Genomic DNA, 19,896 nt, shown 5'->3' with positions numbered 1-19,896 from the left:
CAAAAGACAGACATGACTGATTTCTTTAACTAAAAAATTGGGTTATCTTTTTGGAAGTGACTTTTGTTTAAAAACAAATTCTCAGAATAAAAGTATTTTCCCATGATCACCTTACAGATACTGGCCTCGCTTATGCTGAAAGTGAACAATGACCTGCCTTGTGGTCATTTCTGAGAACATGAAAGTGAGAAAGTGATCTTTAATATATTTTATAAAATTTGAGAGAGAGAGAGAGAGAGAGAGAGAGAGAGAGAGAGAGAGAGAGAGAACTCTCACGGCCCCATGATTCACTGCACATTGATTGCTGGCAGAACATACTGGAACCCAGAATTTATTTTTTGGTCTTTGGTTGTTGTTGTTTTAACACAACCTGAATAACTTCCATTTCCATGTGGTATGAAATTCTTAAGCTGAGTATAACCAGCACATTCTAGGACTCTACCTGTGGTGTTTTAAACATCTGTTTACCTGTAGTGTCCCTCCAGTGGGAGTTGTACTGTGCCCTCGTCCTCCATGGCGAGCATACTTTGTTCTTCCTGGAATGACAAATGTAACGTAGATAAAGTGAACCCAACGGGTCTCTATTTTACATTAAAGAAGAAACACAGATTAATGTTTTATTATCTCATTAACCTCAGGACCTTCCACTTTGTTTGCACTTATTAATGCTAGCACAGGTCCTTTCAATAAAGCCTCAGCGACTAAGAACACAGTAATTAAGGAAAGTCTCATAACATGAGGTAATTTAAATGCTAATGACAATCTCCTCCATGTCACTCAAGGCAAAACATGGTTCATTCCCAAGCACATTAAAGAAGCAGCCTGAATTGTACAGGATCGAGAGTATGGGTGATGCACTGAGACTTTGGGTTTATAAGTTGAATTTACATACCCCAAATCCTCTGCTAGGAAGGGGTGAGGGTCACATATTCAGAGCACTGATTCTCAAACTCTAGAGTTGTCTGCATGCAGTGCTAAAAATATCACAGGCCCTACCTCTAGAGGTTCTGATTCTGTAGGTCTGAAATAGAGAGGGCACACAAATGTATATTTCTCCTTCTTCACTACCTGTAGCACACATAGCCTCTCTCTGCTACCTCCACTCTGCTCCAGGCTTTCCTTTGAAGTAACCTTGTGGTTCTGCTACCTTCCACATGAGCCATTCTTCATAAGCTAATCTTCAACTTCACAGCCTCATAGATTTCTTTCTTGGGGCCTCATTTGCAGGGATTCCAACTCTGTGATACATTTCTTGGCCTTAGTAGTCTTCAGAAATCTTGGCAAAAGTTTTATTGGGTCTCTTATTCTTGCATCTCCCATGCTTATACAACTATGAAAACAGTGCTGCCAAGTCCTCCAACCAGTTCAAGATGAAGTTGTATCAGCTTTGCATACTGACCCTATGGAAACACTTACAGAGACCGTTGTTTCTGCGGCGCAATACCTTCAGTAGTATTCTCAGTTTAGACTATAGTCTTAAAAGTGAATTTCCATTTTCATAGGGTGGAGCCTACTATGGGTGGAGTGTCACCTTTAGGTTACCTTTTCTCTTGCCTCTGTACACAGCACAAGATTTTTTCTTAACAGTGCTAATCTCTAATGATTATACTCTCCATATCAGTCACAGCCTTGCATATAATTGTAAGCTCACACATTCCCCCCAAACTACACAATTTTCATAACTTTCTGTTCTACTAGCTGCTAGACTATAGACCTGGATGAGAGCAATAAATAATAACCATAACATAGTCTAAATACCACACAATTTTAACATTTTTTACCTCAAACAGTTCAGTTTATTACTTTCAAATTCAGATTTTCTGAAGTTCTCAGGACATAGGAAGGCTGAGTTCAACCATGTTCTTTGGAAGAATATGACATACGTTGTCTCTGGCCTAACTCAATGGAATCCTTGCTCCCCTCTGAGTCCCCAAAAGTTAGTTGGCTCTCCACTGTCCACATTTCTTTCAGCATTCTGGTCTTCTCAACTCCAAACCGATGAGCCAGTAAAGGCCTGTTTACACTATTAACATCTTTCTATTCCTATTCCAGATTCCTGCACTTTCTTCCCAGAAACCTGTTCTGTAGGCCAGCAGCTGTGTGGTCAGGCCTTACTCTTCTGTAACAAATCTCTGAGTTAGTTACTTTCCTCATGGTTGTGAACAGAAACCTGATGGGAATCAGGAATGACCAAGGGACACAGTCTAATACGGCAGGGAAGGCATGCTGGCAGGTGTGTGAGGGACCTGGCTGCACTCTGCTCTATCAGTATTAAGGAAGCTGAGAGCAGCAAGAAGTGGGACTTGACTCTAAACCCTCAAAGTTCACCACCAGTAAACATTTTGCTCTAGAAGTTTCACCTCCTAAAAGTTCCATAATCTTCTAGAAAAGTGCCATCATCTGGGGGCTAAGCATAGAAATACACAAGCTTATGGAAAACAATTTATACTCAATTTACAACAAGGAGACCATTAATTAAAATGACTCATTTAAGAATAAGAAGAGCTACTCTGCAGCTTGGAAGGAGGTGTTGCTTACAACTTAGTTTATCAAGGCAAATGAGCATCCTCACACCATGGAGTCTGAGTCAGAATGTAACTATCCATTCAGGTAGAAAACATTCCTTTTATTCTTTTTATATTGTTGTACATGGAGGGACATAAAGAGACCCTCAGTAATCCCAAAAGCTATGTATCTCAAACCAAGATGTAAACAAAGCATATAGCCACCGTTGGTTGTTCACAGAAGACAATACATAACCTCTCTTCTGGACAAACCAGAAAGATTTAATGAAGTCTAAAATGCAAAACAAATGGAAGAGAATGAACGTGTGATCAGCACTGGTGACACCTGGCAGCATCAGCAGCAACATCCACCACCACCACCACCACCACCACCACCACCACCACCACCACCACCACCACAGGCATTAGCAGCAAGGATTGGGGTTAAAGCTTTGTGGATAATGTTTTTCCTGATGCTTTTCTGCTTTTCTCTAAAACTGCTTCCAATAATTATTGGAACTCTGAGGCTCGCTAGTATGTGTGGGCTTTATACTAGTCATCATTCTATCCAAACAAAAACTCATCACCTCTAAAGATAGCATTTCCCAGCCATGCTTATCTGAAGTGAAGGTGGCTGAGCCATCACTGTTGCTGTCTTCAGTGCCAGAAGGGAGCTGGGTGGGCCTAGGCGTGGTGCTGGAGGGACAGCTGCACCCCAAGCGGCACTGTTGGGGAGGTAAAAATGGTGGCTTTTCATAGAAGAGCCATTAAGCCAGGCACAGTTTCCATTATCTTCACAGCCCAGGCTATCTTGTCATGCAAGAAGATATAGAGTTGAATGAAACTAATCAGATAACTACGATAACAGTGCTTAACATGGTTTCCATTTAGCACGTCATTGACACAGGACCCATCAATGGTCCAACAAGGATCCATCCAAACCCAAAGAAAGGGTCTGGCCAGCAAGACCTTAGAAATCTTTTACACTATAATTTTAAGACAATATTTTGATTAAGATGGTTACCAAAATGGTTTCCAGATACAAAATAAGGGGGAAACAAGTAATTCTGTTTCCAACAAAGAGCAGGAAAATTGACACATTATAAATGGAATCTACTCAATTGCACACACTGATGGAGTTGCATTATGTTCTAGGAAAATCTCAAAGATTAATAGACATTACTAATCAGTTCTCTTAATGAATGTATATTTACATGATCTACATGACACTTGGCCTGTAAGCTACTGAAACACAAAAATAAAAAAAAAAATGATATGACCCATACTCTCAAAGGAAATAAAAGATTAGCACAGAGAGTACAGAACTGTACTGTGAAGAGGAAACTTTAGGGAGGAAGATGAAAATGCAAGACAGGAATAAAAGATAGAACTAAGGTGTTTTCATGGCAGTGAGTGACTAGCTTCATTAAACCCAAAGGCCCATGCTGAGTTGACATGGGAATTATAACCCACTAGATTCTAGCGTTTGATAAACTGAATAATATTACATCCTCAGTCTGAACTTTATTTTGTGATAGCCGAAAATTAAAATTGTTATATTACAGTACCTGACTTGTGCTCTGTCTTTTACCTTCAGTAAAATAGGTAACTTCAGCTATATATCCACTTTGGGGACAAGGTCTGTATCTATTTGGTAGCCATTTTAAAAAATCTCAAACTATAAACAAGAGCAGAGTCAGTGCTCACAAAGATACTTAAGTTATTATAGGGAGCAAACACTTGGCGATGCTGCAATTTATGCTTTTTAAGGACTGGGAGGAGAGTCAGTGCTCATGTCCAACACTCTGTTTTATTGAGGAGGCAAATGAGACCTGCAGAACTTAGGAAGCAACTACCATTTCATTTTCTCAACGAATAGTTGCAGATAGTGCATATGTATAAAATTAAAAAATAATAAATGACCATGTTCATAGCAGACTTAATAAACAGAATCTGGAAACAATCCAGATGTCCCTCAACTGAAGGATACAGATAATGTGGTTCAATTACAAAATGGAATACTATTCAAACTATTCAGCTATTAAAAACGAGGACATCGTGAATTTGGCAGGCAAATAGATGAAACTAGAAAATACCATCCTAAGTGTGGTAACGTAGACTCAAAAGGACATGTATGGTAATTACTCACTGATAAGTGGATATTGGCTAAAAAGTACAGAAGTGTAACAAGTAGTAAGGCCCAAGTGAGGATGTTTCAATTCCAGTTAGAAGGGGGAAGGAAATAATCACAGGAGGCAAAGGAAGGGAGAGAGGGGGAAAGGGGAAAGGGGGGGCAGGATAAGGTATGTGGGGGGAGGATAGGAGAGAAGACCAGAGGGCCAAGAGAATAAATGGAGATAAGCAGCTTTAGGGGTGGGAGGTGGGGGGACCATCTAGAATGTACCAGAGACCCAGGAGATGAGAGACTCTAAGTACTCAATGGGGGTGACCTTAGCCAAAATGCTCAACATTGAGGAGAGGGTACTTGAAGAGTCCACCTCCAACAGATATACAGGGCTTCAAGCAGAGATAGATGGTTACTAACACATAGTCAAAATTTCTGACCCAGAACTGTTCTTTTCTAAAAGAACTGCAGGGACAAAAATGGAGACAAGACTGAAGGAAAGGCTGTCCAACAACTGGCCCAACTTGGAATCCATCTCATGGTGGGGAGTTTGCGCCAAGGCCTGACACTATTACTGATGCTATGATGTGCTTACAGATGGGAGCCTAGCATGGCTGTCTTCTGAGAGGCCCGATAAGCAGCAGACCAAGACAGACAGGCCCAATAAGCAGTTGACTGAGACAGATGCAGATACTTATGCCCAGCCATTGGACTAAAGTTGGGGACATCCATGTTTAAACTACAGGAAGAATTGAAGACGCTGAAGGTGACTCCATAGGAAGACCAGCTGTCTCAACTTACCCAGGGAGCTCCCAGAGACTGAGCCACCAACCAGGAGCATATACAGGCCAATCTGAGGCCCTGGCACAAATATAGCAGAGGTCTGCCTGGTCGGGCCTTAGTGGGAGATGATGCACTTAATCTGTGAGAGGCTTGAGGTCCCAGGGAAAGGAAGGTTTGGTGATGTGTAGCACTCGCAGAGGCAAGGGGGAGGAGGAATGGGATGAGGAACTGTGGGAGAGGGGACCGAGGTGGGGGGGGTCAGCAACTGGAATGTAAGTTAATTAATTAATTAATCGAAGTATTATATATGGTTTCCAAAAGATTAAAGAGTTGGTAGAATAAAACAATAAAACCTTAAAAGGTAAAAATAGAGCGGGACATACAGAATTCTGGAAGTTCACAGATGCATCAGAACTTGACTCAGCAACTTATTGAAGTGTGTGTGTGTGAGAGAGAGGGGGGGGGCTTGTGGTGGTAGTCAGAAGACAGTTTGCAGCACTTTGTTTTCTCATTCTACATGTGGGTGGACAGCTTGATGGGCAGCGCCTGTAACTGCTGACACCCCCCACTCTCTCTGGACCTGATTCAGCATTTTTAAGTCATCGCCTAAACTGCTCCAAGAGCAAAAATTCTGACACCATCATCTTGTATTAAGGACTTAGCTATACTAGAGAGACTGAGAGTCCGTGAATCTAATAAAAGGCTCATCTCCGATGTCAAAATCACCTGGAGATTTTCTGAAAACGGATTGCTGGCTCTACCATCAGCAGGCACTTGGACAAAACAGGCCTATGAATTTGCATTCTTAAAATACTGCAAGGTGCTGGCTGGAGCAGCAGAGCTCCTGGAGCCACAATTTGGGAAAGTGCTGCTTCAGGAGATAGAACATACTTACCCCACTCTATAACTGAATTATAAAAAAAAAACAAACTGCTTATCTGTGTCAGTAATGAGGACTTGTTTCCTAAACCTACAGCCAATTCTTACCTTTCTAAGAAGAAGAGCATTTGCTGTAATTTGTTTAATTGTGCTTATTTTTAGATTGTACTTTCTTGGAATTTTTCATGATCACAAGGCTCCACTTGCCTTCTTTTTGTTTGCTTCTATACTGTATGTGTTAGAGTGACCCCTTGGTAATGAAGAAGGTCTAGATACAAACACTTCTACAGAGTTGCATTCCCAGCCCCTATCTAATGACTCCACCCTTGCTTTCCACCCCAGAGAAAACGTTCTGCTGGGGTTGTCTGCATTTAGTGGCAGTCTTTCTGTCCTGTGTGCAATGTCCTGGAGGATGCTGAGGAAGGAAGGAAGGCATGTTGGTACTCTGAGCACATTTGGACATCCAGAATTGATTCTGCAGTCTTCCCTTTACACAGAGCAATGTGCAAAATGTCAGGGTTCCAATATTCATTTCTACCCTGATTATAATCCTTTCTTTCTAAAAACCGAAGCATATGCATATGCATATGCATGAAGTACATGAAAATTTGGAACAGAAGCTCTGCGACCTTGGACTGGCCTGTGTAGCTATTTATTCTGCTTAACTCATTATTGAATTTTAAGGTCAAATGAATGTTTTCTCAGAGCCATAAGTCCAGAAATGGGCTACTGATAGGAAAACCCTGGAGGATAAAGGTACAAACTTGTAACTATCATCAAAAGGACAAGAGGTGAGCTCACTTTAAATTCAAGTCTCGGGATGCTGAGACATTTCTGCCGTTTATCATCTTGCCAGATCACAATCAGAGTTCCTCAATTAATGTGAACATTTCGGAACAACTTGTCCATTATCCACTCTATGGCACACGCTCTTGGAGCACTAAGCATTGGTACAAGATGCTATAGAACAATCATATCTTTCATGGGAATTCATAGGCTCCAGAAAAGAAAATACCCACATTTGGGCCCTCAAGTAGAAAGTGAACCTTGGATTTGAGCTTTGGTGTCGTCCCCCGCATGTCCTCCTCCATGCCTCACCAATTCTACTTTTCCAGTGCTAACTCCAAACAGAACATAAGCGTCTCCACATGCCCTTTCCTTCCTCTTTCCACTTTGTTGGAGTAATGTCTTCTTTGCACTCCTTAGAATTATATTTTAATGTTTGAGTATAGGTTATTTTTTGAATGAAAGACTGGGTCTCCTATTTATTTCTATGCAATTAGGATCATGTGAAAGTATCTTTGTCATAATCTACCTAAGATTTTCAGGATCTCTAAACCATTCCCATAAATATATGGTATACTCAACTACAAAATTGCCCCCATAAGTCTTATTCTAGTCATATATCCTTGTTGAAAGTATAAGTTCTGGGAAATTTAGTGGTATTCAGTTGCTCTTAAAATCTTTACTTTCAAATTAAAAAAAAAAAACAGTAAATATAAGCAGAGCACAGTAAGGCAGAATGTGAAATGATGAAAAACTCTATACAAGATCTCAGTGAGGTTTAGTAAGTTTCCCAAATGCATCCATGACTCTCTCTCACACACACATGTATAAGTGCCAAATAAACATTGTCAGTACTTATGGGCAACAGAAATGGCTAATTCTATTAGCAATAATCATATCTCAGCTAAACCTTTTGGCTGGGTACCACTGTGCAAAGTTTCAGTGGCGAGTTCTAATACATTTGTGATCACTGTCAACTTGTTTTCTACAATGCCATGAACAAAAAGGAGAATCCTACAGTGTCTTTTTATAATACTAAAGAGGAATAATAAAGATAGCATGGGAGATTACACAGCATTTTCCTGCAGTGCTTTCCAAATACTAAGAGAAATGAAATTCTAAGAAGCTTTCACGCTGAGAATGGCCTCAGGAATATACTGTGTGAGAGATGGTAGTCTGTGGAAGAGGGTGCTTCTACCATAGTCTATATGTTCTACTTGTACCAGATACAGCAAAGATATTTGATAGGAAATAAAAGCAAGACAATAAAAAAAAAACCCAGAATGTGTCTATTACCAGATGAGTAAGCTTGGGCTATAATTACGTAGAAGATGGGGAAAAGTCATAGGCAATCGATTTTTTACTTCAAAATTACTTCCCTTCAAACTTTTAACCTTGGAAAAAAATTTCAGGTGTAATAAGTTTTAATACGCCATGTATGGATTGCTAAAGTGTTATTTTAAGAAGATGTCTATTGGCTTAGATGACTATAGTAAACATAAAAGTAAAAAAAATAATAGTTTCACAATATATTAACATTATTAGAAGCATGATTCTTTATATCCCTTATACAACATTTGGAAAATTGAAACATTCATATAAAAAAGATAGAGCATTGTGCTGCTGTTGTGCATGTGGACACCATGAAGAAAGGAACCATCAACCACATGCTGTTTTGTAGAATATTTTTAGCTAAAACTTCACCAGGATTTATGGTCCATTCTGGCCTATCTAAATGACTGAGCAAAGCCAAAACTCTTCATATATATAAATAAAGCTACCTGCAGAAGAAAAGAAATAAATATATGATCGAAAAATATCCTATAGAAATAGGCTGAATCCTTTTAGGAAACACCCATGAAAACAAAACTGAAAAAAAAAAAAAAAACAATGCACATTTCTAAAATGTTTCTTTCCTTTTCATTTATACACCAAAATTTTGGTTTTGTGTTTTGTGATCTCTGGGCTCAGTTACTCTGCTAACCAGTGTTGAATGCCTCATTATTTTCATTTAAATTCCTTGTGGGTTTTATGACTTTAATAATGGTATGATTAGTCTTTTAAAGACCCAGGTGGACATACGAGCTCTGTATATTTCATAAAACTAACATATCGTCTTTTTATCTTCTGAACAGAATAAGCTAAATCTTTGAAGATAACTAAAACCCACATCTCATCCTTTTCTCTTATGAACAGAATAGGCTATAGTCTTTGAAGATAACTAAAACTTAAAGCACACTCAAACACTTTTTGAAAGCTGGATCATTTTAGAAGCAAATCAGGTCAATTTTTTCCTCTGAAATATTTTGTCTGTCTTAAGGATAACAATTTTATTTTAATCTACTGATTGACATCTGTTAACATGCAAAACACGAATGGTGAGGTATCACTGCTTCCATTTCAAAATCAAAAAGTAATAGTTACATGACTGTAACTCAGAAAAAGTTACACATCAGTAATTTTCTCCCATCCATGGTCATGAACTCTGAAAAATAGCCTTATAATTTGGAGAATAACTAAATACTGACATTTGCATAATTTTTATATGGTTGACTTACTCAGGTAAGATCCCCCCCAGCTATATTTTTAAACATTAAACTTCCAAATCTTTCTTCCTGTTGTATTTAGTAATCACCATTTAATGAAAAATGCAAAAAGTTAGTTCCGCAAAGGCTACTATTGGTCTTCTCTCTTGAATAGTGTACTGATTTTATTCTGACTTACTTCTTTCTCGGCATCTTCAAGTTTCTTCTTTTTACTCTCAGGCATTAAATCATCGAGCCAGCTGAGTTCCCGTTTGGTAAACAAGAAGTCCATCAATTTTCTCACAAACACAAGTGCCAATACCTGAAGAAAACAGTAAAGTAGTTTAAAATACAAAGCAAAACAACAAAAAACAAAGAAAGAAGATGTAGATACAAATGAGTCTGTATTAGGGCTGATACAAAACTAAGAATTGAAAACGCACGTGTGTAAAGCATGGCCTGGTCTTTCATTCCCTTCTCAAAGCACCAGAGTAAAATGTAATATTTTATTCATTGAAGGCATTTGAAAGAAACTTTTTAAGCTATAAAATATATTTGATTATGCTTCCCTAAATATATAATTAAAAGCTTGAACCATGATAAGTGAACATTAGAAGATTCTTATTATGCTAATAGTTTTTGAATTATGTATAGTCATTCAAATTCATCATACTTTTCAATATATTTGAAATTTGCTTGAAACATTCGATTAAACTTAATTTTAACAATGGCCCTTATTTTTCATGTCTGTTAGTATACCTTAAGCTAATTTTTAAAAAAATATACAATTTCCAGCCTGCTTTCAACTATTACATTATGGATGGTCAAACAACAACAATAACAACAACAACATCAACAAAAACAAACAAACAAAAAACTTTAGATAAAACCAGAGGCATGCAAATACTTCTTTTAGTGCTCAAGTTTATACTAGCATTTCTAGTAACAAAGTGAGTCTAGGCCTCCCTACTCTTGCAGTTTTAGTTCATGTGTTTCCCCAAAATCAACAAAAAAAGAAAAACAGTTGAAGGATGTTTCATACCATCATAGGAAAGACAATGGCAGCTCTCGACACTTTGATTATCCATAGAAGGCCAAGACAACTCATCTGAATGACTGTGAAGAGATGGACTTTTCGGAGTGGCACGTGCCTTAGATAGATGAAATCTGGCTGGTGTTTGGCTGGCATCCAGAAGAGCTTTATTCTATCAAATAACTAAAAGATTAAACAGACGGTAGATTGCATATGACAACAAGACAACAGTAACTGTAGGCCAATTAGATATTTAGTATTTCCCAAAATATTAGGTTCAGATGACATAGTTGTGAAAATTGCATGATAGTTTGAGCTACTATTTATTGAATATTACGCTGTACTTTTCGAAATATTACAACAGGGTGTTGTTTGAAAGGGAAAGCCAATGCTACATTTTGCCACCTTGAGAACCAGTAACCTGACAGGCAAAACAAAATCACCCTCTTTCTATGTATAACATAATCTCTCCCTTTTGCCCCAAATATTAACCTTCTGGCCTCCCATGATTGGTGTGCTTCTTTCTGTCCTGGAAAGAGCTTTAGCTTTCCCAGGCTAAGTACTCCCAGACCCAGTCACGTCCTAAGTACTCCCATACTCGCTCATGTGCTAAGTACTACCAGGCTCCTTCTCTGTCAAAACCTCTTCCAAGCTCCAAACAAACACTGCAGCCTGGTACTGTGCCTTGAATTCCTTACTGAGCCCTGCCTGCAGTTTTGACTTTGCCACTTTGATCCCCAACAAAGATTTGATGCTGTCTTTAGAAACATATGTATCATTACCATAAACATTTGGCCTACCTATATTTTTGTTACCAAATTGTTTTATTATAATTTATTGAAGTTATTTTACTCGGGGACTGAAGAGATAGTTTACTAAGCAAAGCCCTTAGTGCAAGTCCGAGGGTCTGATTTCAGATCTCCAGCAACCAAGTAAAAGATAGACACAGTCAGTCTAGCAAATCTGTGAGCTCTAGTTTCACTAAGAGATCTTGTCTCAGAAAATAAGGCAGCACTTGACTGGGGAAGAGTCCCAAATGCTGAAGTATGACACACACATATGCATGTGAACCTGTGCATACATAGGCATATGCACCTGCACAAATGCATACATACATACAACACATATCAATGCAGCTACATACATGAATGCAAATTATCTTATTTGGATCAATTTAATATACAGCCTGATCCAATGTGATCAATGTATTATCTCTATTTCAATTTTGTCATAGTGGTAGATAAAATAACTATATTTATTTTATAAACTACATTTCCATAGAATTTTACTTCAACACATTTTATTGAATAACTAATTTTACTATACATTAGTTTTATTTTGTGTGAATCACTTGCTTAATCTTTAGGTCATTTTTTGTTGTTTACAATACTTCCAACAAGAAGTGATTATTTAGAAAACAACAGTCTTGGTCACTGCCAGTCACTACTCTGTCTCATGAAGTTCTTTATGATAAAATAATCTATGTTCAAAGAACAATATTTCTTAGTTACCATAAGAAAAGTGCCAGCTACTATCATCAAATATTTCAGAATTTACTATGCAGATAAACAAGTGTCCTGTGTCAGGGTTAGAGCATCCTGCTTTGTAAAAACCCAGTTTTATATGGGATAAGTGTGCTAGGACATCAAACAACACAAATCTATCTTGGTATTGGTGCTCTCTGCCTTATGTGTGGCAAACTGCTCTTCAGTTATCTAAATTATAATCATATGCTCATTACTCCATCCATCAATATTCATTCATAACTTCCCAAAGTTATTTTCTGAAAGTCTTTTTTTTTTTTTTTTCGAGACAGGGTTTCTCTGTGTATCTCTGATTGTCCTGGAACTCACTCTGTAGACCAGGCTGGCCTCGAACTCAGAAATCTGCCTGCCTCTGCCTCCCAAGTGCTGGGATTAAAGGCGTGCGCCACCACCGCCCAGCTTTCTGAAAGTCTTGACAGCACTAACTTCTATCTTCATTCCTGGCTCACTTCTCTCTCTCTCTCTCTCTCTCTCTCTCTCTCTCCATGCCTTTTCTACTTTATAAGTATCTCTAAATTTTAGGAGCCATTAAATAGATACAATTTGTGCACAGTGGAAGTAATGATAGGGAAGAAATAAAATCGTCTAACTTACAACTGAGTGTTTCTACAGAATTTCCCCACCTATCCTTCTGTGCAGGGAGTTGTGTGTTGCATAAGTGTGCTGCAGCGAGTGGGTGCTTCAATTGTTATTGTTTAAGTGGCACATTTGCTTCACTTTGGATCCCTGAAATGTTGGAATGAATATAGATGTGGTTATATATTTGAATACAGAAACAGCATTCATGAGAACATTGTGATCTGTTTTTTCTGCCATATTTCACAGTGAGAAGCCTACATAGTAAGTTCCTATATAGTGTCAAAAAGCCAGGTGCCATAAAGATTCCTCCAATGTGCTTGGTAACAAAGTAGCATGCTCCTTGAAATATCTAACATAGATGGCTAACATGCTTGCTTTGTTTATCATTTCTACAGGAATAACGGTTGTGATAAATATATTCTAAGATTTGTATTTGGCTTTCATCGTGTCCAAATAGCAACATGCAATATCTTCCCATTCTGTTAGCTTCAGTTCTCAATAGGAATTTCAACTGTTCACTTTAAATTTTTACCAGTTCTGTTTCTCAGTGTGAGACCTGTCAAAGTGTGCCTTGGCTTTCTCTTTTGTTATTGTGGTTAATACACATTAAACTTGACTTGAGAACTTTTGATGCTCTCGTAATTCCATTTGAAAGAATCACATCCTAAATAATTCTAAAACTTGACATTTTTGGTTTAATTCTAAACTATGTGGATAAAAATATCATTTGAGCAGAATTAGAAGAAAATCTGTTGTAATCTACCCACAATTATTTCATTTTGTTTTTAAAATTCCTGGTTATATTTATGTGAGCCTGAGGCTTAATAATAAATGCTTTCCACTTGTAGATGAAATCACTACTCATTGAAACTTTTGCCAAAGGCAAAAAAACTCAAAAACAAAACAAAATAAAAAAAAAACAGAACAAATAAATAAAAACTTTTACTAAACTAATTCTACTGAAATGCATTTTATATATGATACTTTACATGAACACATTAAATCTTTTTTGAGCAAAATTTTAAAACACAACAGTTCTCTATCATCTTCTCCCCTCCTAGAGGCATAGAGTCCCTACAGTTTGTATATTTCAGTGTCTACAACAGCTTCTTGTTGATATTTTGCCTCAGTTCTGACAACTAACACTATCCCTAGGTCTGGATGCTGCTTCTCTCAAAGTCAAAAGGCAGCTGGTCAATTTCTTCAGACACAGACTTGGTACTTCTTATTCTTCAGCCAGCATCTAATTCCTCTCTATTTTCTGATCAGCAGAAATATCAGCAGCTAGAATAGCCACACTATAGTAAACAATACACTTCCTATTATTTTTAGTTTAAAAAGATCTGTACAGTAAATAACTCAACATAGTTTCTTCTAAAGAGAATGAAGTGTTTTGGTTGAATGGTATTGTTATAAACAAAGCCAATTCAAAGGTACATTTAAGTAGAAATCTGTATTCATTTCTGAAGGTTGTATAACAAATTACTAAAGCATTTTGGTTTAATGAAATAAAAAATGCATTGTCCAGTTGTAGAGGTCAGAAGTCCAAAATCGAGATTTTGGCAGGACTCTGATCCTTCTGGCCAAGGAGAGAACATTTTTCACTTCTTTCAGCTTTTGACCGCTTCCTATATTCTTACCGTGTGGTAACAGAACTCCAATCTCTACCTCCATGCTAACAGGACTCTCTTAGCATGTCTTATGTCTGAGTCCTGTCAGATGTGATTTGAGTCTTAGGTGTTCCCAGCAGGCTCATGTTGAGAACACTTGATCTCCAGTGGTGGCACTACTTTGGGAAGTTATGAAACCTTTAGTATGTGGTGGTGGGTATCAAAAGGATCCTGGGAGCCAGGCCTTTCAAAGTTATATCCAGCCAATAGTTCAAGTACCACACTCTCTGATTTCTGGTTTGCTGCTTTGCGACCGACCATTACCAAATATTTCTACTGGTGGGACAGAACTATTCTACCAGAGCTTCCTGCTACGGTGGCCTGAAATCTCCTGAAACCATGAGCCAAATTAATTTTTCCACTCTTAAATTTTCAAGTATTTTAATTATAGAAATACAATAAAACTTCTTGGTTCATAAAGACTCTGGTTATTAATTTGGTGGGACATGACTTTGAGGGACCACTCATTGGTCAAACTGTAACAGCATCCTAAACGAAATCAGCAGAAAGAATATGCCAATAGCTCTCCAAAGATTCAGAGTGCACCCAGGAGGTTTATACATATTTCTACACATTCTTTGACTCTCTTCAATAAGCGAAGTTTGATTTCCTTCCTCTTGTACAAAATGGACTTGATGGCTTTGAGCCAACAGAAAAACCTGAAAGACTGACCACGTGTAATTTTGAAGAGTAAACCAAAAAGCATTCTCTCTACCTCTATCTCTGTCTGTCTCCCTTCCTGTCCCCCACCCTACAATACTTTTGTATTTCTCACTCCAAAGAAGAAGTCTCTAATGTGAGCATTTGTAAAAATAGGGGACTACTGATAAGAAAAGGAGAGGAGCCAGTAATGCCTCGTGTGCTCAGCCATGTTTTAAGGCATCTTGAAGATGATCTTACAACCCTATCAAATCTCCAGATGCTGGCAACCCTCGTCAATCAGGAGACACAGCTAAGCTTCCAGATTCATGACTTGAAAATATTGAGATAATAGATATTTCTTTATTTACCTACTAAATTACATAGTAACATCTTAGCCAGAAAAAATACAACTAACACAACACCTAAAATATTATTCAAATAATATTTAAATTATACTTTCCCTAACATTTAAATGTTCCTTGTGTTATGCCTGAATTATAGCTTAATTTTCAAAATAATTTTATTATGAAATTTTAATAGAAAATAAACAAACATCAAAGAAAAAGAAGAGTAGAGAGTATATTACCCTGTTGGCAAATTAGTTTTATGTTTCTACCTTGAGTGTTTGATCCAACCCCAGCTCAGAGCTTTGTAAACACACGGCAGGTTTTCCTTTCCTTTGTATTATAATCGTTTTGCCATGTTTCTTTTGTTATCATTTTTCAGCAAATGAATGTGTATGAATTTTCAGCAAATGTGCTTTTCTTCATTGATGTTGGATAATTGCCTGTTTCCAACATTTAACAGTATATGTTGCATGCAACAAGCACATTCTTTTGAAGAAATTATTTGTCTTTTGCATGAGGTATTTTTCTTTTGTTATGGGTAGGTCCCATAAACATGGCTTGCTAGAGTATCAAAAATAGCATTTGTGTATATTTTGAAATGAACTTAATTCATTTTCTAAAAGGTGATTAAACCAAAATTTTCAGTATTAATATATTTATGGTAAACAGTAGCTCAACTGGCAAAGTGCTTGCCATATAAGCATGAAGACCAAGGTCAGGTCCTCAGAGCTCACATAATAAAGCCTGTCGTGGTGGTACTTGATTCTGACTCTAAGGTAGTGAATTCCACTGGTATCCTCTGGACTCCACTCATACATGCATTCTCCCTTTAAGCACGCACACGTGGGCGCATGAGTGCGCACAGACACACAAACATACACACATGCACATAGTAATTTAAGATGACTCATGTTCGGGGGGTATTGCACATAAATGAGAGAATGTTCACTTAGCAGAGCTTCCTCTTCAGCATCTACAATTCTGGCCATTTTCATAAAATTTACATGTGGTTGGAAAGCCTGTCTTCAGGTAAGCCTTGCTGTCACGTGACTTGGCATCTATACTTTAAGTTACAGCAGACATATCTATAAGAGTAAAGTAATTTACCTGAATTCCCTTTAGAGATGAAGCACCCATATAAAGAAATACTCCATATAACACTGGCATTGGGATAAACTGTAAAAGAAAAAAAATTAGAAAAGTGCTGGGCATTATTTTCCAGCACATGGTCATTCAGTTTTGCAATTATCAGAGAGGGGAAAGGACAGTTGAAAGCATGCTGGGATCAAGTATGGTTCAGAATCAGAAGACATAACTTCAAACTGTACCTTTGCATGTTTATGTTTTAAGCACTAAGCAGTCACTTATGCTGCCTGCACCTTAGTTACTCAAATCGGGGAGATGATAATGATAGAGTAGCTATAAGAACTAACTTTACTCTAAAACTTGCGTGAGTCCTAAGAAACGGCACTGTGGGCTCTACTGAGTCACAGTAAGCATTGGCTAATAGCCAGTGTAAAGACAACTCACATTCTCTTTTAAATGGGTAAGATATTTGGATTAAAGGTAAGAAGTGAAATTTTACTTTTACAATTTGGTCTTTCATTGTGGCAAATATTTGTCACCAGGTGGATTGTTCAAAGTTTCCTTATTGGATTAGCTCATTTTATCCTCTATTCTAGTACTTATATAAGTTTTCAATGATTAAATACAAACTACTGTGTAAATTAAACAATTCGATTAATATTTAATATTTTCAGCAATCAAAATGAATGATAATATATAATGCAGCTAACATGCTTCCAGAATTATATGACAAAATGATCAGTCTTTACTGTTGTTCAAAATTAATTTAATAATTTTAAATATAGAAATTACCAATGCTGTGTTTGTGTGAGGCCTTCAAAATATAAAGCTCTCTGTGTGAGCATGGCATGGTCATTGTCCTGCTCTGTCTACACCACTGACTTACAATAATATTCAATCTACAGATTAATAATATTTAATATACAGATTGACAAAGCAATATAAACTTTAACTTGAACAGAATTGCAGTGAGTTCAGTCATTAGCTACTCAAAAAATGTGTCCTTTCCCGTGTCACGAAAATTACAAATCAAAATTGTTACTGCCAGAAAGCTTAACAAAATTATTCTTTCAAGTACTTCAGGATTCTGAAACACAGGACAAATTTTCATTTCTCATTGGTGAAGGAGAATTACGTAAACATTTTAAAAAATCATCTCATGCCATGTGATATTCACATAGTGATGTTTATATTAAAGTCATATCTTACACATATGAATTCTTTCTCTCACTCATAAGGGATGATTTTGTTACCTTCAGAATGCTGGTCATGAAAACAGATGAACCCATAAGAATAAAAATCATGAGCCCAGTCACCCTCTGTTCCCGAATGCCGAGAAATTTAGGTTGTTCTCCTGGGGCAGAGCACTCTGATTCCAGTTTGAGGCTGTTGACATGAGTGATGGAGAGGACTGTGGCAGCCACAAACCATGGCAGGCCCATAATGGAGCACACCCCGAGCATGACTGCCACCATTAACAGATCCAGGTGATAGCCACAACCTTTCTGATAGAGACACAAAAGAAAGAGAAAGCAATGGTGTCACCAACACAGCTACTGGGCTTGGCTGAGAATAGAAACCACTTCCTGACAATACTGAGAGGCCCTTCCTAGAAGATGTTCCACGGCTAAGTTCTAAGATACTGTTTTCAAGAGCCTGCTCTTGTTTCAGGGGTGACATTTTATTGGAAAATATAATATCACAGAGCCCAACTTCCCTTCTCTGATCTCACTTTTATCTTGGTGCCTGTGACCTTATTCTTATTTTGTTTTCTTCTCAACAGCCAGAGACTCCAGCTATCCCTTGAAATAACAGCATTTGTGTTTCTGCCTCCTCTGTCATTCCGCTCCACTATCACTATCCTGCACTCAATGCAGAAGGAAAATTAAGGAAATAAAGTGGGTGCCAGGGTGCTCAGAGACTGCTCTCTTGATTGGCTGATTGGGTAGATCTCTGAGGAGACAGCTCAAAGATGCTGAAGCACACTGCTATCCACAGAGGTGACAAAAATCTTGACTTATATTGTGACTTGGCTCTTACTTTTCTTTTTCAATACTACTTCATGACAGTCCATGCAATATGATGACTAAGAGTGTATGTTCTGGAAGTTCATTGCTGGATTCAAATGATAGCAAGCACAGGACCTGAGTGGCTCTGCACCAGGTCTTCTGTGTATATGTTATGGCTGTTAGCTTAGTGTTTTGGTAGGACTCCTAACAGTGGGAGCAGGTCTATCTTTGACTCATTCGCCTGCTTTTTGGAGCTCTTTTTGTTCTACTGGGTTGCCTTGTCCAGCCTCAATATAAGTGCTTTTGCCTTGTCTTATTGTATTTTGTTTTGTCCGTTTGGGTCTGTTGTCTCTTGGAAGCTTGCTCTTTTCTGAAGAGGAAATGGTGGTAGAGGATGGATCTGAGAGGAGTGGAGGGAAGAAAAAGTGTGGTCAGATATATTATATAAAAGAAGAATCTATATTCAATTTAAAAAAATGGAAATTTAAAGACAAAAATATAAGTGAAAGGTCAACAATGGCCTTAGGTCAATCATTTAATCTCTTGGATCTTTTCCTAGCTGAGAGAAGTTGATAATGCCAATTAAAGGTATCTCATTAGGTTGTGATAATTAAATTACTTAATTCAAAAATGATTGAGAGTAATGTGTGCTCTATCATAAATACTAAGTGCATGTTAGGCTCTACTATAATAAATTCAAGTTTATTAAGGACAGATAACATCAACTCATTTCTCAGTATTTTCTATAGTTTCTTAGTATACTTATTAACACACAAGAGACAATCAATAGATGTCACAGATTGATAGTGTTTTTTCTCTTTCTTTCTCTCCCTTTCCTTTTTTCTTTTTATACAGGTTCTCATTATGTAGCCTAATTGTCCTGCAATTCATCATATACACAAGCCTGGTCTTGAACTCATGGACAATCCTCTTACCTCTGCCTCCTGAGTAGAATGACTTTTTTAAAACAAGGAAACATATATTCTTGAAGCACATCTTAAAATCCAGTGTAATAGTTGTAATTATAGAATAAATAGAGCAGTTACATTTGGCCTGGTAGTGAGAATAAAATACCCAGGGAGACCTAGAAAATGAGATGCCATCCTGGCATCAATATAATCAAGAATGTGTAAGAAAAAGGCTTCAGCAAAACATCTTGTAAGCTATAGGTTAATAGCATAAAACTCAAGCCCTTACAGAGCTGTACCTGAAGCAGTTACAAGAGTGCTTTGTTCTAGGGAGAGCCAATCAGAATGTGAATTAGAATCTACCCAAATTCCTGCAAGGGGGTCGGGGGGGATTCAGGGCAATTGTGCCTCTGGAATTGTTTTAAAATTGTGGTACTAGCAAAAGTGAATTTGTATTTATGAGAAGTGCTGGGGGA

General features: G+C 37.7%; 1 protein-coding gene across 10 annotated transcripts in view; it reads right to left on the bottom strand.

Moving 5' to 3' along the window:
- The window catches only part of Slc4a10 (solute carrier family 4 member 10), a 261,097-nt gene that overhangs the window by 13,101 nt on the left and 228,100 nt on the right, over positions 1 to 19,896 (bottom strand). For all 10 annotated transcript variants that reach the window (XM_034496614.2, XM_034496622.2, XM_034496618.2 and 7 more), the window contains 5 exons: positions 17,757 to 18,008; positions 16,525 to 16,593; positions 10,645 to 10,818; positions 9,802 to 9,924; positions 469 to 536 (listed from right to left, as the gene is read on the bottom strand). In XM_034496614.2, the coding sequence (XP_034352505.1) occupies positions 469 to 536; positions 9,802 to 9,924; positions 10,645 to 10,818; positions 16,525 to 16,593; positions 17,757 to 18,008 (686 nt within the window). The remainder of the gene's footprint in view (positions 1 to 468; positions 537 to 9,801; positions 9,925 to 10,644; positions 10,819 to 16,524; positions 16,594 to 17,756; positions 18,009 to 19,896) is intronic.

Source organism: Arvicanthis niloticus, chromosome 2, assembly GCF_011762505.2.
Source record: "Arvicanthis niloticus isolate mArvNil1 chromosome 2, mArvNil1.pat.X, whole genome shotgun sequence".
Lineage (NCBI taxonomy): Eukaryota > Metazoa > Chordata > Mammalia > Rodentia > Muridae > Arvicanthis > Arvicanthis niloticus.
Note: the sequence above shows the minus strand (reverse complement) of the source record. Positions and strands in the feature narration are given on the sequence as shown.